At 41.9% G+C, this 23,796-nt stretch overlaps 1 protein-coding gene across 3 annotated transcripts in view; it reads left to right on the top strand.

The window, feature by feature from the left end:
* The window catches only part of LOC125396380 (enoyl-CoA delta isomerase 2), a 37,126-nt gene extending 19,453 nt beyond the window's left edge, over positions 1 to 17,673 (top strand). For all 3 annotated transcript variants that reach the window (XM_087896527.1, XM_087896525.1, XM_087896526.1), the window contains exons 3-10: positions 1,898 to 1,996; positions 3,113 to 3,301; positions 5,075 to 5,144; positions 7,128 to 7,227; positions 8,529 to 8,649; positions 15,095 to 15,184; positions 16,562 to 16,705; positions 17,353 to 17,673. In XM_087896527.1, the coding sequence (XP_087752653.1) occupies positions 1,898 to 1,996; positions 3,113 to 3,301; positions 5,075 to 5,144; positions 7,128 to 7,227; positions 8,529 to 8,649; positions 15,095 to 15,184; positions 16,562 to 16,705; positions 17,353 to 17,508 (969 nt within the window). In that variant the 3' untranslated portion in view covers positions 17,509 to 17,673. The remainder of the gene's footprint in view (positions 1 to 1,897; positions 1,997 to 3,112; positions 3,302 to 5,074; positions 5,145 to 7,127; positions 7,228 to 8,528; positions 8,650 to 15,094; positions 15,185 to 16,561; positions 16,706 to 17,352) is intronic.
* The last annotated feature ends 6,123 nt before the right edge of the window (positions 17,674 to 23,796 follow it).

Raw genomic sequence — 23,796 nt, 5'->3', positions numbered from 1 at the left:
TTGTGGAGTACAGGTTTTCAAAATATGACCTGTTGATTCTCTATTTCCTCCATATCTGTTATGACTCCTTTTCATTTCTGATTTTGTTAATTTGTATATTCTCTCTCTGCCTTTTGGTTAGTTTGGATAAAGGTTTATTGATTTTCTCGAAGAGCCAGCTCTTTGTCTCATTGGTTCTTTGTATAGTTTTCTTTGTTTCTATTTTGTTGATTTCAGCTCTCAATTTGATTATTTCCTGCTGTCTAGTTCTCTTAGGGGAGTTTGCTCATTTTTGTTCTAAAGTTTTCGAATGTTCTGTTAATTCACTAGTGTGGGATTATTTCCAGCTTCTTATGTAGGCATTTAGTGCTATGAACATTCCTCTTAACACTGCTTTCATTGTGTCCCATAGATTTAGGTATGTTGTGTGGCCATTTTCATTGAATTTTAGAAGGTCTTTAATTTCTCCCTTTATTTCTTCCTTGACCCATTGATGACTCAGGTGAGCACTGTTTAATTTCCATGTTTATTTTGAGGGGGGGGTTCTGGAATTAATATTGCTTTTGACTTCTAGATCTATGTCATGGTGATTTGATAAGATACATTGGGTTCTTCCTATTTTTTTGTATTTGTTAAGGTTTTTTTTTTTTTGTTACCAAGTATGTGGTCAATTTTTGAGAAGGTTCCATGAGGTGCTGAGAAGAAGCTGAAATAGACACTATCTTCCCCAATTTGCTTTTGGTCAGAGTATTTTTATCACAGCAATAGAAACCCTAACTCAGAAAATGGAAGTGTACATTCAAGGATTTTAACTGTCCAAAAAGACTTTGCCCTCAGCTGCTTGGGGGTTATTCTTTAAGCCCATGAGCGGTCATGCTTGGCACAAGCATCTTTGTTGGCCTGGAGAGTCTAGCCATGGATTTAGTACACAGTCTTGTCTCAGGGTAGGTAGGTTTACCTATGGGTTAGGGCTCTGGCAAACAGTGGACACGGAAACCACAGAGAACTTCTCCATTGACAACAGTCCGCCTGTATTTCCATATGTCCATCAGTCTGGGGTATTTCCCCTCATAACTCTTGGAGAGAAGACAATAGGGGTGTCACACTGACTTCACCTCTGGACTCTGTTCTATGAGTCTTTGCCCTCGGTTACTTAAGTCTCCATCCTTTCCCTGTGAGGAACTTTAACCATGAACACCACAGCTTGCGAGGGTACTGTGAGTCTTTTTAGTGGATGTGAACTGAGGTCGTTTAGAAACTGCACAGGTCTAAGCTTTGCTGTCTGTCAGGAGTTAGTTCTGACTGGTCAGCAGTTGGGATGGAGAAATGCAAGGACTAGGAAGAAATAGAAGCCACTACCTGTAGTCTCCAGCAGGTCCTTAGCTTCCCATTGGCAGAGGGAATTCTGTGCAGCCCTTTGTGGACTCGGTTTCCTGTCTCCTCCCAGATGACTGACTACAGTGGGTGACTTTGGATGAGCGAAGCCTCCACACCCTGTCATCTCCAAGCCTCTTCTGTCCTCCATGAACTGACTCTCGGGCAAATTTTATACATCTTAAATCATTTGAAAATCTCTTCTGAAAAGTAACTGAGTGGGGTGTTAATTCATTTCTTTGTATTTCCTGGAGTGCCATTCAGCTATGCTTCCTGGGGACCAGGAACTGAAGACTCCATCCCTCCCTGCACCAGCTACAGCCCTTTGAGCAGTTAGCAGGAGTTTACCAGTAAATTCCTGGTTCTATCCCCATAGAGAGGACTTTAGACAGTGTTGACTTTCAAATTTTGTGATTTGAAAATTGGCTCAGTGTTTTCACTTGTGACAAATGATCAGGGATAAAAACTGATGAATTCTTAGCTTCTAGGACCAGTTTCTCAAAAACTTGCTATTCCAGATTAATCACCCCTACGTTCTTTGTAGGCCACGGATGGACCCTGTAATGTGACTAAGCCAGGGGTGTTTGACCTAGTCAATAAAGCCAAGTGGGAAGCGTGGAATGCCCTTGGCAGCCTCCCAAAGGTAAGTTTGTGTCCTGTTATTAACCAGAGCTCACTAGATATTTCCCTGCCCCCAGCAAATCTCTGTGAGTGAGTCATTGAAATTCCTTTATTTTGCCCACTCACTATGTTGGGTCCATGGTGGGGAGGGGGAGAGATTCACAGAAAGATTGTGACAGACCACCCAAGTCTAGTAAACCAGAAGTAAACTTCATTCCAGGAAAAAAAATAAAAAAAATAAAAAAATAAATCTCCATGGGACACAAAAAGGTTATCAGCTAGCTGAGACCACAGCTAGAGTTCAGACTTGTAAGGCTGTGGCAAAGGGCAGTTTTTTGACCCCCCCCCTTTTTATAACAATAAGCATTAGGCAATATCAAAGGCATTTTTACAATCTTGAGGTGAAACGTAGACACAAGTTGCCCTTCTTTGCAATTTCTATTTACAGAGTTTTTCAGTTAAACTAGTGTTTGTATTTAGTCCATTATTTTCCCCTGGTGTTCCCTGACAGTGTTAACCCAGGCTCTGCACATCCCTGATACTGCCAGTTCTCATGGCAGGGAAGGATGTGAGAAAATGCACAACCAAAAAGTCAAAAAGTCATGTACATCCCATCATCTAAAAGTTAACTCAGCTCACATCAATTGCCGGTCATGAGCGGGCAGGGGATCATCTAAAAGCTGACCCTCAGTTCACAGAGCGATGCTCAGTTTGCAGAGGGCCACTTCAGCCTCGCTGATAGAGTTGTGGGTAGAAACGAAGCAACCACTGGTAATAGTTAATTCTTAAGCTGCCAGCAAAGCTGCTGACAGCTTTCTCTCATTCTCCTAGACTGACAACTTGTATTTTTTTTATTTATATATACTTATTTCTGGTATTTACATTTCTATATTCTTATTCTTGGATTCTTTAACTACTGCAGTCTAGATTGGACTTGAACTCAAAAATCTGCCTGCCTCAGCCTCCCAGTAGCTGGAATTGCACATATGGGTCTCCTCTCCCCGAGCCTTGGAAGTTGCAATGCACCTCTGTTGAATCAAAGACTCTGCTCTTTATCACATAGTGGTGTTTATTAGCATTGTATGTTTCTCAAGTTGCTTATTTTAAAGGCTAAAGGTCTTGGTCGTCTATTTTTTAGGAAACTGCCAGGCAGAACTATGTGGATCTGGTGTCCAGTTTGAGTCCCTCATCTGAAGCCTCTAGCCAGGAAAAAAGTGGAGCCGATATGAAAGTCCAGGAGTCTAAGGACCTTGTGGTAACCTCTGGAGATGGCATCACAAAGATCATGTTCAATCGGCCCTCCAAAAAGAACGCCATAACTTTACAGGTGATGCTCCTGCCAGGGCACGGGCACATTTTTCTTTCCTCTGTTTCATTCTTTCATGCAGCTGTAGAATTTCAGCACTATTCCTATTTTTGTAGAAGATTAGAGAATTTGGCTTAAGTTAGCAGAGATGGTATTGTTTAGAACTGGAGAGTTTCTAATAGGTTCTACATATCTAGAAGGCGGTGAAGCTTTGCATGAATGAAAGCACAAATCAGTTAAATCAGTCTAAATGAAAGAGCATGGATAGAGATGCGCAGAGACCCCAAAGGGGATCATAAATCCTGAGTCTTTCCACACCTGTGGACCATTCTTGTGTACACGTGAAAGGAATTGCAGAGAGAGACTCCGTCCTCAGCAGAGCAGTAATAGCCCTGTTGAATGAGCTGCTTCACAGGGTATATTTGAATTTCCCCCAGAACTACACTGATAATAAGTCAGTCACTGGAGCACCTCCCCCTGATTACAGGGGTTTATCACATGCTTGGAGGTCAAGGCTGCCATCTGCAGTATGGGGCAGCAGGCTCATTTGAAGGTTTAAGGCTCTTGTTTGACAGGCCTCTGAACCTTCTGGTTTTTAAGGCACTTAATTTTGAGACCTCTGTATTTGCTTGTCTGAATTACTTCTGTAAGCAGGTATGACAGCTACACATTGAAACAAGACTCAGGACTTTTCTGAACAGAGGACCGTGACACACTTATTTAATAAACTAGTTGATCAGGATGAGAAGGAACTTGGTAAGTTCTTATAGCTGGTAAACAGGAGAATCTAAATTAATCCATCTCTTTCCTGGCCCCGGCTCTTCCTAGTAACCTTGGATGCTGTAATTCTCAGGTATTTTCTGTTCCCTGCCTTAAGAGAAATGGCCTCATCATTATTCACGTATTAAGTACATGCTTCTATTTTTCCAGTGTCATTAGAAACACCTACCCTCCTCATAACTCTTTCCCACATTGAATCTTTAATAAGATCTATACCAATTTTTGGTAGAGTTTTAATAAAATCTATACCAATTTAGAAACACATTAAAACTACAGCAAGATTTTCAGAGATGTTCAGGGCCAGTGCACAGAGAGTCTCAGAAATCCAGCCTGTGCGTTAGTTTTGGCTTCCCAGGCTGCCCAGGACACTTGCCCTTCCTCGAAATGACAGTAGAGGTGCTGTTTCAGGGACAGTTTTCTCAGCCACCTTTCCTCTCACCTGCTGTAGCAACCTCAGCAGTTCTAGCAAGCTGTTTGTTACCTGCTACTGCATGCCCCTCACTTGCTAATCCCTGTTGGAGCATCCCTGTTCATATGCAAAAATAAAGAACTATGTCTCTCTTGATCACCTTTGGACAAAGTGGTTATTTGGTGCATCTGCCCCTGCACCTGTGCATCATGTGCACCCAGCCGTTGTCAGAGGAGCAGAAATCCTCGCAGGCAGCTCTTTTTTCGTCATCAAAAGACATTGGGGCTTGAGAGATGGCTCAGTGCTTAAGAGCACTCGTGTCTCCTAAGTTTCCCAGCCACACACAGGGTGCTTTACAATCATCTGCCCCTTCAGTCACAGCAGACCTGACACCCCTTCAGACCTCCAAATGCACCAGGTCCGATTCAGTGCACAAACATAAACAAGGCAAAACACTCACGCATATAAACTGAAATAAGTAAGTCTTTAAAACAATTACGTTGGCACTGGGTTGAAAGAAAGCTTGCAGACAGATGCAGTGGCTCAGTCACTGGACGATGGATCTCATTTTTACTGTTCCCTTCCCCATCTTTCTGTTCACATAGATGTATCAGGAGATTATGCTTGCACTTAAAAACGCCAGCACAGACAACTCAGCCATAACCGTTTTCACAGGTAAGACCATTTTCATGGACTCCTTCACTTTCTATTTTAGGGAGTCTCTAGGGAGAGAACTGATGCTGACTGAAGGTCTTTCCCAGCGCTCCAGTGGATTGATTTATAAATGGACCATGTTATCGTGCACATGTTATACCCACTCTTTGATAATTACTCCTGATAAGTTGTCAATCCCAACCTAACATAGTAAAGCTCATGCTGTCTGACTCACAAGAGCCACAGCAGAAAACAATTCATTTGTCCACAAACAACTTGACTTTTAACTGTAGAATTCTGCTCGACAATAAAAAAGGCAAATTCTTGATACATGCAGTTATATGGATGTTCCTTACAGAATGACTTAGTGAAGTTCATGAAACATAAGAGTGCATATTGCTCAGTTCAATTTACATAAGTCCTCTAGGACTGGAGAGAAGCTCCACACTGTTGGCTGGTGGAGTCTGGATATGACTGCCTCCAGCAGCTGGGATGGCAGGGTAGAGAGAGCATCTGGAGCATTCTGAGGCGTCTGTACAGTAGCCCCTCTTAACTGAATGCTCCTTTCGGGGGTTTTGCCTCCCAAAATTTGAGTTATGTGTTATCACCCTGGGTCTAGAAATAAGTAGGAGTTTCTAGAAAATTCACAGTATGTTCTAAATAACTCATTTTATAATAAATTGTTATTATTAAAGTTTGTCACTATAAATATCTTACCTAATCTATATGTTGAAATACCTCACAGGTATGCACGTTCAGTCACCCTAAGCACCCTCTGGGAACTAGTTCCATGACTCCCATCAATACAGTATTTTTCACACTCGTGTTCCCTGTGTAGAATCATACTGTATTTGCATAGAAGGCCCACACATCCCAAGGCTCTTGATTTCCCTCTTGGTGTCATAATGCCTAAGAGAGAATGATGCTATGTCAGTAATCATTACATTGTTTAAAAAAGAATAGTCACAAGGATAAAAGTCTGCTTATATTTATTATGGATGACTTTTTTGGTCTTTAAGTATTTTCTGCTGGTTGAATCCATAGATGTAAAATCTGAGGGTATGGGGGATCAACTGGAAAGGAAATATACAAGACATATTGGAGAGCCTGATACCATGCCCATGTTTCAGGGATTTGTGGACCATCAGGAATGTATCCTACGCACATAAATGGGAACCATCGTATCTTCTTTTGGCCTGGGATCACTTCAATATTTACAGTTATCAAAACTATTTAAGGGTGCTAGGGAAGTAGCCTGAGATAGAGTGCTTGCCTATCATTTAGGAATCCTTGACTTTGATCCCCAGCATGGTATTATAACACAGGACTTCAATACTGGCAATCAATTGGTTGGGTGGGGCAGGAAATCAGCAGCTCAGGGTCATCCTCAGCTACATGGGGAATTTGAAGCCAACCTGGGCTACTTCAGATCCTGTCTCAAAACAAAAGTCATTAAGAAGAAACCATTTCATTATAGACAGACAATACTTAAATAATCACACAACTTCAGTGACTCTTAATATAGAGACAATGGTTCTTATTGTAATCTAGACAGTCCCACACAGTCTGTCCACTCATCTTGACTACAGCAGCCCCCCTGCACCCTGCTCTTTCTCTGATTCAGCATTGGGGTCTCTTCTTTTGGGCTGTTGTGTAGACCGCAGAGACCACAGACACAGAATCTCATGTGCACTGTTCCGTCTCTGCTAGTCTTGCCTGTTGTTCAGATCTCAGTCCGGCTGCCTCTTCCTGTGTGAGCTCCACCCTAAACACCGCAATAGACTAAACCTGCTCCATACTACATGGCCATCTGTCATGTTCCTGTCACACCATCTGCATTTACTTAGGTTCTTAAACACCCATGTCTTGCTAGTCCCAACTGTGTGAATGAGGTTCACTCATGTTCTGTTAGTGACTGGCTGAGCCCTGCGCACAGCCTACATGTAACTCTAGAATGAGTTGGTACGTGAAAAAATTGTGGCTCTGTTGATTGACTGTTCCCAGGAACTGGTGACTATTACTGCAGTGGGAATGACCTAACTAACTTCACTAGTGCCACTGGTGGAATGGAGGAGGCAGCTGAAAAGGGTGCTGTGGTACTGAGGTAAGAGTGACCTTTGTTTGATCCTAGAGGGTTAATTCTCTTTTCCCCAGCTTCATGTGTCTTTCTGGTGAGCATAGGTGTGTACAAGTGCATACATGTGCATATGTAGTCTGAGGTTGATGTCAGATACTTTCTTCATTGGTTTTGGTCATAGTTCCGATTTCTGTTGCTCTGATAAAATACTAGGACCAAAAACCCTTGGAGAGGAATTTCCTTTTATATTTGCACCTGATGGTTCATCATCAAAGGAAAGTGCAGGAACCTGAAGGCAGGAACCAATCCAAAGACCATTGGGGAGTACTGCTCACTGGCTTGCTCCCTCCTGGCTTGCTCAGCCTGCTTTCTTATAACTTCTAGGACTGCCAGTCTAGGGGTGGAATCAGCCTCAATGGTCTGGGCCCCCGCTACCTCATTCACTAATTGAGAAAATGCACCACAGACTTGCCTAAGCCCAATATTATGGAAGGACTTTCTCCACTGAGAGTCTCTTTTCCCAAATGGCTCTAGCTTGTGTCAAGTTGACATACCCCTAGCCAGCGTACTCTTTCATTTTGTTCACTGAAACAAGGTCTCTCAAACCCAGAGCTCACTCATATGCTTGCTCTAGGTTCCTATTCTGAGGCCAATTACAAGTAGGCCTCCACACCTACCCAGAATTTATGGGGATTCTGGAAATTCAAACTCTACCCCAGTCTTCACACTTATGTGGCAAATGCTTTAACCAGTGAGTCATCTCCTCTCCCTCCCAACACCTCAGTAAAATGACCACTGGTCTGTGTTCTTAAAATGATGCACTTAATCATGATTCCCCATAGATTCCCCCATCTCTATCCTGCCTTCTACATGAGGTTGATTGGAAAGTTTAAGGTTAGGAAGATGCAGAGGGAGTCTGAATTCCCACGCAGCAGGGTGAATAGACAGTGCCTGCAGATGCTGGTTGTGCACTGGAATTAGTCTTGAAAGCTATTGAAGCAGGTTTGAGGCTTTACCTTCCTATCCCAGTTCTACCAAGTCTCTCAGTCCCCCTGTGCTGTGATATGCAGTTATCCATGTAGTCACCCACCATTATGTCTCAGGTCACAGCTGGCCCACAATCCTAAATTCAGTGCCCAAGATGTGAACGGGCCTTAACCTGTAGGAGTCATTTTCTGATATTCCATTAGGTGCCATTTATAGGGATCCTGGGCCAATCAGGGGAGGTGGCCCTATAGAATGATATTATATTAAATTTATACATTTCTTTCTATAGTTAGTGGTGCCACTTTGGGATATTTAATGATTTTCTATTTCCATTTCTTTAGGGAATTTGTAAACTCTTTTATAGACTTTCCCAAGCCTTTGGTTGCAGTAGTAAATGGCCCAGCTGTAGGAATCTCTGTCACCCTTCTGGGACTGTTTGATGCTGTCTATGCATCAGACAAGGTAAGTCTACTTCCATAAGCACAGGTCAATCTGTGAGTACCTCCATTCTTTGTTGTGACTGTCCCTCAGTATATTACAAGAGGTTAATATTTGTCTTGTTAAAAGTTGACAGCTTGCAGGATTGCGTGATCTTCTTTTCCTAATTCAGGAAGCCTAGTATTTAGGCTTCTAGAAAGAGAACAGACTTTGGTCGTTCACTGCTCTCCTTTTTTTTTTAGATAAGAAAACTAAAGCCTGAGAAATTTGAGCCCTCAACACAGTTCAACTTTGTGTTCACCACTGTATTTAGCATGTGTGTTTTTGAGTTTATGTGTTTGTGCATGTGTGTGTGTGAATGGGAGAGAGACAGAGAAAGAGGGAGTCTCAGTGTGTCACACTAGCTGGCCTAGAACTGATGATGTAGGTAGACCAGGCTGGCCTCGAACTCACAGAAATACTCTTGCCTCTGCCTCCCAGAAGCTGGGATTAAAGGTAAATGCCACCGTGCCTAACTTGTATTTTTGTTTTATTTTTTCTTACCGTAGTATTTTTCTGTAGTGTCCAAACTTAAAATTTCTAAAAATATAGAAACTACAAAAAAAGATTAGTTTTAAAAAAAAACCAAACACACACATGGGAGGGAGATGGATGTGTTGATTAGTAAACTAGAAGGGAAATGCGCTGTGCTGGATCTCCAGGACCATTTAAGAAAAATTAATCTGTAGGATGATGGAGGATTGGGGACATATAGTTCAAAGGATACACAGTGGCAGATACATGGTGCCTGTAACACCCAATTCTGTGTTACCCTCTCAGTACAGTTCGCGCGCAACTGTACCTTATGCGAGTTTAGGCAAAGGCCTGGAGATTGAAAGAAACACACAAGAGACCATGGTCATTTGAAAGGAGATCAGCCGAATGCCCCTTTATTCAGCTTTTGCAAAAATTAATAGACTTTGGCTGCTGCAAAATGATTACCTCCCAGGCGGGGGGGGGGGGGGGGGGGGGGGGAATCTGGCTGCTGCATAGGAATTTCCTCCCAGGCAGGTGGGGATCTGGCTGCTGCATAGGATTTCCTCCCAGGCAGGTGAAAAATTACCATACCAAAGATGAAACAATGCCCTACAGCTAATCACCAGGCTATGGCAGAGGGAGCATAGGAGCAAGCAGGATGTTAGCTAGCTGACCAGAAACTGTCCTCAATATGCACTCCAAGGAGCAAGGATAGCCCTGACCCTACAGGTCCCTAAGCTTCTAGATTACAGTGTGAGGACTGTAGTCAATCGTAGTGGAATTTATAAAAGAACTTTGGCAAATGAATAGATTTGCTATACCTGGATGTGAATATATGAGATTATTGGTTTCACTAAAGCAGCAGTTTTACTGTGTTTGTGTGTGTGTCTGTCTCTGTGTGTGTATGTGTGTGTGTGTGTGTGTGTGTGTGTGTGTGTGTGTATACCTACCTTAACTATGCATCCCAAAATTTGTTAATTAGGGAAAAATCACTCATTTCATCACTCAGATGTAAACCAGTGCCAGCATTTGGATTCTGTAGTTTAGCAAATCTCACCAGTGTCTGGCTTCTGAAACCTTGGGCTGGTTCTAAGTTTTGTTATTGTAAGCATAGATGTGATGATAGTTATCTTAGTGATTACCCCAGAATTATAGACCAGCAGCCCCAGGTTCTTCTGCTGCCTTCTCCTTAGGAGGGGCCAACATTTCTTGATTAACCACTAAAGAGATTCTCTGGGTTTTTATTGACTTCCATAAACAAATACTGTATCAAATAAGAGGCTCACATTCAACCCTATTAAAATACCCGTTGCTATGCTGTTATCTATGATGGATACTGATCTTAAATACAACTAGTGGATAAAAAATACCAGTGGCTTCTCTGTCAGCAAATGCACTGTTTCCATGTGAGTTTTAAATTTGTTCAAATAAATGTTGGCATGCTCACAGTGTGCAGGTACTCTTTTAATACATCTACACATTTTATGCAATACATGCCGCAGACTTACGAGGTCATACTAAGTTACAGATAGAGAAAATTGTCACAGGGAGGGTAAGGGACTGTCCCAAAATCTTAAATCATTGCTAGAGCATCAGCCCTTAACTGCATCCACCATTCCAACTCTAGAAATAGCAATGTAGGAACTGCTCATTGCCAAGCTCACATGTCCCTGTTTGTGTCAACTTAACTGTGGCTGCTTCTTTGAATATATCCTTGAAGGGTATTTTCTTGACCCAGAGTTTCTGGGGTGAAAAGAAAAGTGACATTAATAAGAGTATTTTATGTTTTATTCATATGCTACATATATCATATATTCTCACCAATATGCATTAAAATAACTAGTATGTTTTACTATTGGAAATTAAGTATTTGTCTGCTAATATCAGTGATTTCCTTTTGTAACTATTTATTATTCTTCAAAAAAATAAATAAATAGATGGCTTATACCTGCAATCCCAGCACTTGAAATGCTGAGGCAGGAAGATTGTCATGAGTTCAAGGCTAGCCTATCTAGGCTATGGAGTAAAATCCTGTCTCAAAAAAGTTTCTTCTTAAGTATTGAAAAACATGAGCATGCTTGTCATCTAAACCACCAATATTGAAAGTAACTCTAGAATCTGAAGCCAGACAGAAGAACTCTAGGGCAAAATCAAGACAAATGGAAGATTGAGAAAACAATATTTTAACTCATCCAACAAAAAGTGGGTCACTCCAAAATATTTTTAAAGTCAATCTGTAAAGCAATCGATCAAGAATCAAGTACAAAAATTAGTAGTGAGGAGAAATAAATACCATACAAGAAATGAAGCATGATGGCTCTTTAAACCATGAAAGAGAGCATTAAAATTAGCCTGCTTCTCTAGGGGTTGAGCAAGATAGCTTAGCTAGTGAAGGTCCTTGCTACTCATTATGTCAACTCTCTTTAGATTTTCTACTGCTGTGAGAAAAGCCCATGCCAAAGCTAGTTGGGGAGGAAAGACTTATAGTACCACACCACAGTCCATCATTGATGGAAGTCAGGACAGGAGTTCAAACAGGGCAAGAACCAGGCAGCGGGAGTTGATGCAGAGGCCATGGAAGAGTACTGCTGACTAGCCTGCTCTTCATGGCTTGCTCAGCCTGCTTTCTCATACCACCCAGGACAATCAGCCAAGAAGTGGCACCACTCTCTGTGGGATTACCCCTCTCACATCAATCATCAATCAAGGCATTACTCTACAGACTTGCCTACAGGCTAACCTTATGAGAGCTTTTTCTCAAGTGCAGTTCTGTCTCCTCAGGTAACTCTAGCTTGGATCAAGTTAATATAAAACTAGTCCACACAACAACCTAAATTCAACGTCTGCACTGCACATAATGGAAGGAGAAAAAGAACTGCAGCAAACTGACCTCTGGCCTTCATTCATACAAATATGCATTGCCCCCATGCATATATACATGTAAATAAACAAATAAATGGAACTTAAAGTTTTTGTAATGCAAAGAGAAGCTATATATAATGGTAGATAGATACAATTCTAGGACGTAGAAAGAAGGACTAGGCCATCAAGAACTCAAGGTCAATTTTGGCTACCTAACAAGGCTAGCCTGGACTACATAAGATCTTTTCCCACACCCTTCCTCATCACTACCTCCAAAAGGCCAGGAGGATACGACACTCATCCCTATAATCCCAACACTCTTCTAAGAGGCTGAGGCAAGAGAAATGCTTTAAGTTTGAGACCAGCCTGTGCTACATTTGATAAAGATCCTTTATCCAAAACATTGTTTTTATTTAAAAGGAAAGTTGAGTCACAAACTAGTAAAAATTCTTTGCATAATACTTACTCGTAACCTGTGTCTATAAGGAATTTTTACAATTCAAATATAAGAAGGCAAATAATTTACTTTTTAAAATAGTGGGAAATGTCAGATGGTGATGGTATGCACCTTTAATCCCAGCAATCAAGAGGCAAATACAGTTGGTTCTTGGTAAGTTCAAGGCCCACCTGGTCTACAGAGAAAGTTCCAGTACAGCAAGGGCTACATAGAAAAACCCTGTCTCAAAAATAATAAACAAACAAAAATTAGTGGGAAATATGATAGCAGTTACTTTACCAAAGATGCTACTACCCACAGCCAGAAGCAGACATCAAGAGTCTCAACATCATTAGTCCTGAAGGCCATATTATCAAGTGCTGTGAATGTATACAGTAGGTGAAAACTAGTGTTCAGATGTCAACCCACTGGAGGGATGATTCTCTGATGGAGGAGAATCCCATCCAAGCAGGGTTTCTACTGTCTGTAGTTTCACATTTGCTGAAGCAGCTATGGTATGTCGCCAATACCTGCACTGTTATGTGTAATTTCATATGATATGTATATGTAATCTCACAATTGCATCTCATGTTGGTCAGGAAGATGACTTCTCATTAAGCTGTGTAATTTTGGTATATAGAAAGTATACTAGGATATGCTTCATAACTAGATCCACTGTCCCTCAGGACTATAAATGAAACATAAGCCTGCTTTGTTGTTTTTACTCAAAGTATACACAATTAACTCATTTTCACCTCAGAGCAAGTCCAAACTAGACTAAATGTTTCTGTATCCGGATCATAAGTTAAAAACTTTACAGATATGCAAACAGTCAAAGTTGCAGATGTCTAACCGAGGTTACTAAAACAAAGCAACCTAAAAAATCATGCCAGTTCTTCCTTTGCTGAATCTGACTGATAAGACCCAACTCTCTGTGCAGCTTGTCTCACCCAGGCACTGTGTCCCCAGCCCCTTGTCAGTCTTACACCTAAACCTTGAAACCTTGAGTTGTCATGATAAAGGACTTGTCTCCTTAGCGTTTACCTAAGGAATGTGCTATGACTAATGAGATGTAACTTTTTTCTTTTTGCCTTAAGCTTCCTTTTTAAAAAAACAAAATGTATTTAAGTTGGGTGAAGCAAGGGAGAATTGGCACAGAGAATTAAAACAAAGGAGAACAAGAAGCTGCAGAGGTAGAATTAGGACCAATAGAACAAAGCATGGCCCTCAGATCATGTGTATGAGTGTTTACCCCTCAAATAGAAAGCATATGCTCAGCTTTGCTTCCTTATGGATGTCTTCCTTGCATCCTGGAGGTGACCTGGAAGAGTTGGACTCTGAGGCTACTGCTAACATGAGAACTGAAAACACATGAGTCAGAACTATGTTCATAGTGATGTGTGGGGGCCACAAGAACTTCTCCTGGGGAAGCTGAATAAGGGCATGGACAAAGTGGGGCTCTCCTGTCTCAGTATGGAATATTGATACATGGCTACTCTATTCAAATTTACTTCTTTTTTTAGTAAAATAAATCTGAAAAGAATTTTTTCAGCTTTGTTGAGGTATTATTGAAAAGGGGAATTTTATATATTATATCAAGAAAATCCATGGTTGTGACTGGCCCTACTGATAATGGCCACAATGCCGGAAACATTAGTAAAAGCGTTAACTGGCACATAGGCCAACAAGTGATGCCATATACACATGAACAAAGGTCTATTGTATATAGGATTCCAAGCATGTAACCTTCAAAAAAAAAAAAAAAAAAAAACGGGGGTGGGGGGTGGAGACAGCAGGGACAGAGAGCAGCTAGTGATGCGTGGGAATGGTAGAAGGAAGGGCTTGCCCACAGTGGGCCATAAGGGGACTTTTGATGTACTAAATATTTTCTCAGCTGAAATTGTTGGTGGCAACATAATTTACATATTTGCAAAAACACACTGATAACACACTAGAAGTGAATTGTGTATTTATAGTATAATGGTGTGGGAGAATTGTCTGTATTCTGTCAATCATATTTTAATAAAATGCTGATTGGCCAGGCAGGCAGTATAGGCAGAAAAGCCAGACAGGAAGTAGGGGTGGAGCAAAGAGACTGGGAGTATTCTGGGACACAGGAAGCTCCCTCTCCACTCCTGCACAGACTACCGAAGAGGCAGCATGTAACTTGCCCACCTGAGAAAGGTACGGAGCCATGTGGCTAATGTAGATAAGGATAATGGGGTAACATAAGTTATAAGAGTTAACAAGAAGCCTGACCTAATGGGCCAATCAGTTTATAACCTTATGGAGTCCTGTGTGTGATTTCTCTTTGGGATTTGCCGGCTGTGGGATACTGGGTGGGAGAGAAACCCCAACAAGCCGGCCCCTCATGTTACAGTATAACACATAATTTTAATTTAAAATGTCTTCACCAATTAGGAATACTGAGCTAGACACAGTTGTACATTACTGTAATCCCTGCACTCAAGAGGCAGAGGATGAGATGGTTAAGTTCTAGGCCACTAGGCCACATAGCAAGACTGTGTCTTAAACACAAAAATACAAATTGTGAATTTAAGATTAAATAGTAATTATATAACTTTGTCGGGGTTGAATTATAGACTAACCTCTGTATATATTAATGCTTTTCTGTTCTTTCTCAATCCCAACTAGGCAACATTTCATACTCCATTTAGCCACCTCGGTCAGAGCCCAGAAGGATGCTCCTCTTACATATTTCCGAAGATAATGGGCCCTGCAAAGGTAACTTTGAAAAAAACTTCGTGTGTTGTCCTTGTTGCCAAGGAAATCCTGTGCTCTGTCTTCTTTCCCTTGGGCAAAGCTTCCAGGATGACTGTGTGCTCTGCAATGTGGAAAACCCAAGCTAAGATGAGAGTTGATATAAGGGAAGGGTCAGGATATTTGCTCTGCAGTTCCTGATGCAGGGACCGTGTCTGACAGCTGGTGACCTAGAACTGGAACTCTGGTGGCAGCAGACCTTGTCCTCCACAGCTGTGTGACATTCCCTGAAGGCCCAGGACTAGGAAGCATTTACAGATGTGATCAGCTCAGAGCCACCTAACTGTGTGGATGAGCAACATCCTTTGAAACGGCATGGTGAAGTCTTCTCTTTGGAGCCACGTGAATTCTAGAAGTCACCAGCTCTTAGCAGCTCTGTAGTCATAGTCACTGTGACTCCCAGCCAGAGCTGCCTTTTACCAGTTATTATGCTATGTGTTGAGACGCCCAAGGTAGCCCACTGACTGCTCAGGTCTAGCTAGCTCTGTGTTTGTGCAAATCTACTTGTCCTCTGTGGAGTAATTCCTAGTACACGAAGATAGGACTGGAGAGGAAAGAGAGAGGGAAGGGCTTAGCAGACATTGCTCATTATCTCAGTATGGTAAGGGAGAATATTCGGTGAGTATTAGATTTTTTGTTGTGAATGCCCCCACATGCATACATAGATTGTACACGTGCATATGAACTTTAACCTCACCATGCTGTCGTCACAGAGCCTGAGTTATTAATCAGTTAAACTTTGAAAAGTTGAACAAACTAGCTCTTCAAAGTTAGACAGTTAGACCTTTGGAATTTATTTATTTATGTTTCTCAATTATAGAAAGAACATTTGCTCATTGGCTTCGGTTTTTATAGACGTGCAATGTAAGCTATCCCTATGTCCCTTCATTCACACTGAAGTAATCTGGGTACCTGTGCAGGGAAAGAAGATAATCAGAGTCAACCATTACAGCAACCGGGAAGGGAATGGATTCTGAATACCTCAGAGGTGGACCCTATGGATGTGGTTGTTCTACCCTGTTCCCTTTTGTTATCATTTACGGTGTTTCATAGCACTAGGAGTTCAAGCCTTTTCTGTCCTGGGCTTCACATTCTTTCCTCTCCAGTGCAGATCCTCACAGAAGCAGCAGCTATTCTAACTTCTAGAGAGGCAGAAACAGTTATGGTCTCAGCTGTTTGAAAATCCTTGGCCAGTTACAGTCATTGTCTTGCCTGTTCCTGGTAAAGACAGGCAACCTTAAGAGCCATGAGTACATCTGCATCTCCCTGTAGCTGGTCATTCTGAAGTCAGCTGAAGCCTTGCTTTATTAAGCTTAGATTGCATCTTGGTTTGCATTGCAGGCAACTGAGATGCTTCTCTTTGGGAAGAAGCTCACAGCAAGAGAGGCCTGTGCTCAAGGCCTCGTCACTGAAGTTTTTCCTGACAGCACTTTTGAGAAAGAAATCTGGACCAGGCTGAAAGCATATGCGAAGCTCCCACCAAACGTTAGTATTTGGTTTTCACTTGTGGGAATGTGGAAATCATTTCCCAAGGGGAAAGTGTGCCTTAGGAGGACACATCTTAAGAAGACAAGGCATGTCTTTAAGCGCTTTAAGCGCTTTAAGACAAGGCTTTAAGCGCTACTGGATTTTGTTAAAAGTTGCTATAATGTTGGGAATAGTGATTTTTTTTTTTAAAGAGAACTTACCAGGTAGACATTCCATTTCTGTGTTACAAGGTCAAATGGGACATCCTTCATGGGGATGATTCCAGGGGGATGCCAGTAGACACCCAGATTTTTTATTTTGGAATTCAGGTGGGAGGTGAGGAGGTTGAGTATATTTAGGGGACCCCACTCTATAGCACATCAGTTTGTATAGGTAGTAGCTCGTGGCTGATTGTTCTTACATCCTTACTATTGAGTGTGTGATCCTGGAACCACAAGATTTGTATCCATCTAGGACTGCTTAGAAATTTATAATAACAGATCTCTCACCCTGAACTAATAGAATAATCTCTGTGTACCTTAAAGGTAAACCCAATTATACATGTCTTAGTAAAATCTAACAGGATTAGTTCATTACAGTGGATTGCAGGAATGAATTGATCCTGTTTCTGTTGGAATAATTTCTTGCTGGTTTTGTTTCATCAGTCCATGAGAATTTCCAAACAGTTAATCAGAAAAAATGAGAAAGAAAAGCTCCATGCGGTTAATGCTGAAGAGTGCACTACCCTCAAAGAAAGGTGGCTGTCAGAGGAATGCATCAATGCTATCATGAGCTTCATGTCCAGAAAATCAAAGCTGTGAAGACCACTCCCGCAGTTAGACTTGTTAAAGGAAGGATGTACCGAGAGTTCCAGTTTCTGGTATTTGATCAACACCCTTCACTGTGCCTTTTTTTTTTTTGACTAACACAGCAATTGTAATAAGAAGGCCTCATAGCACTGACAAATAAAAACTTTCATACATCAAGCCTTAAGATTTCATGAGGTTTTTGGCAATAGAAAGTTTTGCATTGCATGACATGAATGTATGAACCCTAGGACAGCGTACTGGGGACCTGCTCCGAAAAATGTCTAGAGCCTGACATTCTGAGTTCATATCTCTGACACTAAGGTAACAGTTTATCATCCACATCTGGTGACTGAGTAAATTGGGCCAAATATCATCAGTCTTTGGATCACCACCTTGAGGTATTCTTTGATTACATTTTCTTTTTCAACAATCTGGCAAAGGAGAAGAAAAAAAAATCTTCAATGCCACTTGTCTTAGTTAGGGCTTCTATTGCTATGAAGAGACACCATGACCACAGCAACTCTTATAAAGGAAAGCATTTAATTGGGGCTGGCTTATAGTTCAGTGATTTAGTCCATTGTCATCATTGGCAGGACGCATGGTGGCATACAAGCAGACCTGGTGCTAGAGAAGTAGCTGAGAGTTCTATATCCAAATCTGCAGGCAGTAGATGATTACAGAGCAATTTCCCTGATGAACATAGAGGTACAAATTCCTTAGCTAAATACTTGCAAACACATTTGAGGAAAACATTATGAAGATTACATCATGTAGAGTTCATCTTGGATATATAGGATGGTTCGATATACATAGATGGATAAATGCAATATAGCATATAATTAAACTTAAGGAAAAATCACATGATCATCTGGACAGATCCAGGAAAAAACAATTGATAAAGCTCAACATGCTTTCATGGCAAAAGTGCTGGAGAAGTGAAGAATGGATGGAACATACTTCAAAGTAATAAACACCATGTACAATAACCTGTCTCCAATATTATTCTACATGGGGAAATGAAAATCACTTTCTAAAACAATCAAGAATGAGAAAAGGATATCCACTACCACCTCTCTTATTCAGTGTAGTGCTCTAATACAAAGGTTGAAATTAGAAAAGAAAGAATTAAATTATCCCTATTTTCAAAAGATATGGATACATAATCAAAAGATCCTTTATCCTCTACCAGAAACAGCTTAGACTTATAAACAATACAAGTACATTTGAAAGATACAAAATCAACATATAACAACCAGCAGTCTTCACACATAACAATAATGAACTCAAAACTACATTAGGGAAAGTATTGCATCTGAAATAGTGTGTGTGTGGGGGGGGGAATTAAATAACTATTCTAGTTGCTTTTTTACTACTGTGCTGAGCACCAGAGCCCAAGGCAACTTAGTGGTAGAAAGAATTGTTTCAGTTTACACTACCCCATCACAGTCTACCATGAACCAAAATCAGAGCAGAATTCAAGCAGAAACTGAAGCTCACCTCTCAACATCAAGGAGAAGGCAGAGAACGCATTGGGAACTGTACCAATCTGTTGGAAAGTTCACCACCAGTGATATACCTCCTCCAACAAGGTCACACCTTTTCATCCTTCCCAAACAATTTTACCAACTAGGATCCAAGTATTCATATACAGGGGTATGTGGAAGCCATTATGTTGTGGAATGTTGTCTTAACTATGTAAAGATTGTTGTATTTGTTTATGCTGCATTTGTTTAATGATGTAAGGGTGTGTGTTTAATTAGGTAACGATGTGTTGCATTTGTTTCACCTTGGCTACCTAAAGCATCTGATTGGTCTAATAAAGAGCTGAAAGCCCAATAACTAGGCAGAGAAAAGGTTAGACAGGGCTGGTGGGTAGAGAGAGTAAGTATGAGGAGAAATCTAGGTTACAGAGAGGGAAGGATGAGAGAAGAGAGGAGAGAAGGAGGGATATACCCTAGTCCAGAAGCCAGGCAAACACAAGACATGAGAAGCAGTGGAAGTAAGGTATACAGAAGGAACAAAAGTAAAAAGCCCCAAGGCAAAAGGTAGATAAAGAGAAACAGGTAAATTTAAGTTAGGAGAGCTATCCAGAAACAAGCCTAAACTAGGTGGAGCTTGATCAAATCTAATAAGAATCTGTGTCATGATTTGGGAGCTGATTGGTGGTCCGAAAGAAAAAGCCTGGTACACCATTCTCAGCAAACCATCACAAAAATATAACCACTATTCTCATTCTTTAAAATATATTTGAACAGAGCATTTTCTCTTTACTAGTGCCCCCTTTCAAGCTTCAAGCACACACAGAGCACCTTCAAGCAGTCTCCTCTTCAAGGGCAGAATTCTGTAGATAACACAGGGATCACAGCAGTATGCACTGTCTCTGACAACTAAACTCAGTTACAGCTGATTAGCCTCACAGTCCCTGGATCACACACCGCTACTGCTGAGGCACAGACATAACATCCCTCTCCTGATGTAGGCACTCGACTTCATCCGAGTCGTTTTGTCTTTCTGTGTCATTCTCACCATCCTGCAAAGGAGTCTGAGGGACACATTTGTGTCTCCTGAGTAGAGGACCGTGAATCATGAAGGAGCTCCCTTGTCTCTCAAGCAGACGAGCACCCTGCATCCTTGAGGATGATCATCAGGTCACCCAATTAGCTGCATCGGGTTCATTCCTGCTGCCAGTGACAGCACTAAGGGAAACCGCAGAGTCCTTCCTGCCTCAGATCTCCATCTACAGGGGAGTAACAGCACAAAGGGGGTCTAGGAGACAAATGGGGGTTACATTAAGACAATGGTCAAGATTCCTTCACAAGGGGAGATCTTCTTCCCAATAACTCTGTTTTCTTCCTCATCAAGATCAATTAGCCCTTGACCTCTGAGTACCAGGGTTAAAGACACATTCAATTTTTGCAGCAGAATCCATTTGAGATGTGAAAGGAAGGGGCCATTATTGAGGTCCCTCTTTCAACTTAGGACACCCTGTGGAGGGAGTGGTTGTTAAAGGTGAAGCAAAAGAAAAGCATATTGCATACACTGCAATCACAGAAAGGCTGAACAATCCTGATTTAGAGCCCAACCTTGGCTGTGTGGCAGGACGCTGATTTGACAAGAAGTGGGGAAGAGGAAGAAGAGGAGGAAGGAGACAGAAGGGACAAGATTAAGAGGGTTAGGCCGGGCATATCTGTAACTCTCACATGGGGAAGGCTGCAGCACAAGGAGGTTTGGGGCTAGTGCACGGTACATAGTAGAACTAAGCCTTAAAACAAAAAATACAAAACAAAAAAAAATGATAGTGGGGTGGTTGGGGCTGGGGCTCAGTTGGCACAGTTCTTGCCTTGATTCCATGCTCAGGGCTGGACCTAATACCAGCATTTGAAAAATGGAGGCATCAGAGGTTCAAGGTCCTCCCCAGCTAAGTAGAGTTTGAAAAAAGCCTGGTATACATAAAACTTCCTCTAAAAAGAACAACAAAAGATTAGGGGAAAGATGAGGGTAGACTGGTAAGGCAGACAGAAGGATAAAGTGGCTGCTTCTGTCACAGTTACACAGGTTTAATTGACCTCAAGCAGGATCATGAAACTGAAGCAGGAAACACAGAGGAGAACAGAGGGTACTGAGGCTCTTTAGAGGTGCCTTCCCCCTGCAATTATATGTGAATATGATTTTCCCGGTCCCACTTTCCCTGGTGCTTTCGTCATAGGAACCTGGCAAAAGTCCAATTCCTTTGCCTGCGCTGTGACTCACAGAAAAAGAAATGCCTATGAGCATGAAGTCAGTTAACACCGTCTGACAGCGTACCCAAAGGTGACAATTGACCCAAAGTTGTCATCAGATGTGGAAACACACAGGCTAGACAGAAATTTTCAACAGTTCACTTGCCCTCAATAAACTGACCTGAACCTTCAGGAATAAGAAGGTTCCAACACCAGAGAGCAAGGTGTTGACTAGGAGACCAGGAGTGAGGAATGAAGAGGACAAAAGCAATACCTGGGGCTAGGATGTCTTGTATGAGCTGACGACTTATACAAGGAAGTTTATTAAGACGTTCAGCATCTTATGTACTATTAGCTGGGGATAATCACCAAGATCAGCAGAGAGCCAAAACAGATGATGCTGGGGAAAGAACACAAGATACAGCAGACATTCATCAGCTGTGTTACAGGTGATACTCACAACCCAGAGGGAAGAGTCACAGCGCCAGAAATTGTAACCTTCACTCCTTCAAGGCAATGGCTCCAGCCTCAGACTGGCCTTGCCAAGGTCACTTCTTACCAAGGACTCAGAATCAAAGTTCCTGTTGTCCTTTCATCAGAGCCTCTCAGAAAGTCCTTCTTCAGGCTACCTCCCTACAACAAATGACCACAGCCAGTCTTTCCTGTCAAGCAGGGTGCCCAGAGATGGGACATGGCATTTAATATGGGCCAGGGAAGGGCTGAACAAACTGCTAGTCTGAAAGGAACTTAGTGACATCTGTCTCAGGAAATAGGCCAGCTCTCGAGAGTAGGATCAAAGCAGGAGACTAGAGCCAACAAGGGAGTCAGAGACTTCGCATGTCAAACAGTGTCTGGATGGAGAAAGCATGGGCTGCAGAGAACCAGAGAGGCTGGACACCCATTTCCAAATGGAAAGAACAGGCAGGGACATCTACTTGCAATCCAAGGCTGAGACAGGAGGATCAACACAAGTTCAAGTAAGGCCTTTATAGTGAGATTCTGCCTCAAAACAAATGGTTTTAAATAAAAATAAAGAGCTTGCATACCATAGTGCAAGCCTATAATCCTAGAACTCAATAGGCAGAGGCAGGAGCAAGAGGATCACCATATGTTTGACACATAGTGAGACTATTTCAGAAAAAAAAAAAAAGCTAACATAATCAGTGAGAGGGTGAATGAATGGAAAGGGCAAGCAGGAGAGATGATTAGACATTATGGGCCAAATCTCAAAGGCCTTCCATATGTGTTACACTAAGAGGCTTGGGTTACTTATTAGGCAAAGGGACCCACACAAGATTCCAGTGACAGAGGAAGGATCAAGAGACTGTCGTGAGTCATGTCAGTGTCTTGGTTCATTTTATGTTTCTGCAACCAAATGCTGCCAACTGGGTAAATTACAGACAACAGAAGCGAGTTCAGCATTCTGGGAGCTGAGATGTCTAATTGTAAAGGTTCTGGCAAGTAGCCAGGGCCTTCATGGTCTTCTTTAATATTTCACCTTAGTTACTACTCAAAGGTTGTACTCCAAAAGCCATTGACTCAGGAATTAAGAGATGTTTCCCAAATGAGAACTCTGGGTTGCAGTTTGAACCACAGCCATCAGAGCTACCCTTTAGGGAGATCAGTCAGAGAGCAGGAGGAAAGCAGGCTGCAGAGGTGGGAAGCAGAGCAAAACCAGTCAGGGCTGACCAAGTTACAGCAATGCAGAAACAGTTAGACCAGAAGATAGACTGAGTGGGTTGGGGGAGTGGGAGATAAAGCCAAGAAACAGCTGTGGAAGGACAAGAGATCCATAGAGGGGAGCCCACAGTGAGACAGAGGGGATTCAGACTGCTTTCAGACTCCAGCTTTTGCTGTTGTTTGCACAAAATTAAAGTCATTCCTTACACTATATGTGTTAGAATTTTATATATCAGGATAATAACATAATCTTGTGAGATTTTAATGTTAAAAATAAAAACAGTCACTTTGGCTGATAGGTTCAATAATGGTGCGGGAGAATTATCTGTATTCTGTCAATCATGTATTTTAATAAAACGCTGATTGGCCAGGCAGGAAGTATAGGCGGGTCAACCAGACAGGAAGTAGAGGCGGAGTAATGAGAATAGGATAAGGCTAGGGAGGAGAAAGGTTCCTCAGCCACTCCTGTGCAGACCACCTAAGAGACAGCATGTAACTTGCCCAGCTGAGAAAGGTACGGAGCCATGGGCTAACGTAGATAAGGATAATGGGGTAACAAAAGTTGTAAGAACTAATGAGTAGCCTGACCTAGTGGGCCAATCAGTTTATAATCTTATGGAGTCTTGTGCGCGATTTTCTTTGTTGCTTGACGGCTGTTGGGGTACTGGGTGGGACAGAAACCCCAACAAGCCGGCCTTCGTGTTACACAATAATCATAGGTTTCATGCTACTATTTCAAGAAACACCTGCCAAAATTCTTAGAATATAAGTTAAAGTAGAACCTCCAAGATTCTGTGTCACTTGAAAGAGACATTTCCTTGGCTCTTGTGATCACTAGGACTGGGACTCTATCAAATCTCTTCTTAGGCAGCTCTGGTCCCTGCAACCAGCCTCTAAGGTC

The sequence above is a fragment of the Myodes glareolus genome, chromosome 14, assembly GCF_982192425.1.
Source record: "Myodes glareolus chromosome 14, mMyoGla1.1, whole genome shotgun sequence".
In the NCBI taxonomy this organism is placed as follows: domain Eukaryota; kingdom Metazoa; phylum Chordata; class Mammalia; order Rodentia; family Cricetidae; genus Myodes; species Myodes glareolus.
This window is presented reverse-complemented; position numbering and strand designations above follow the sequence as displayed.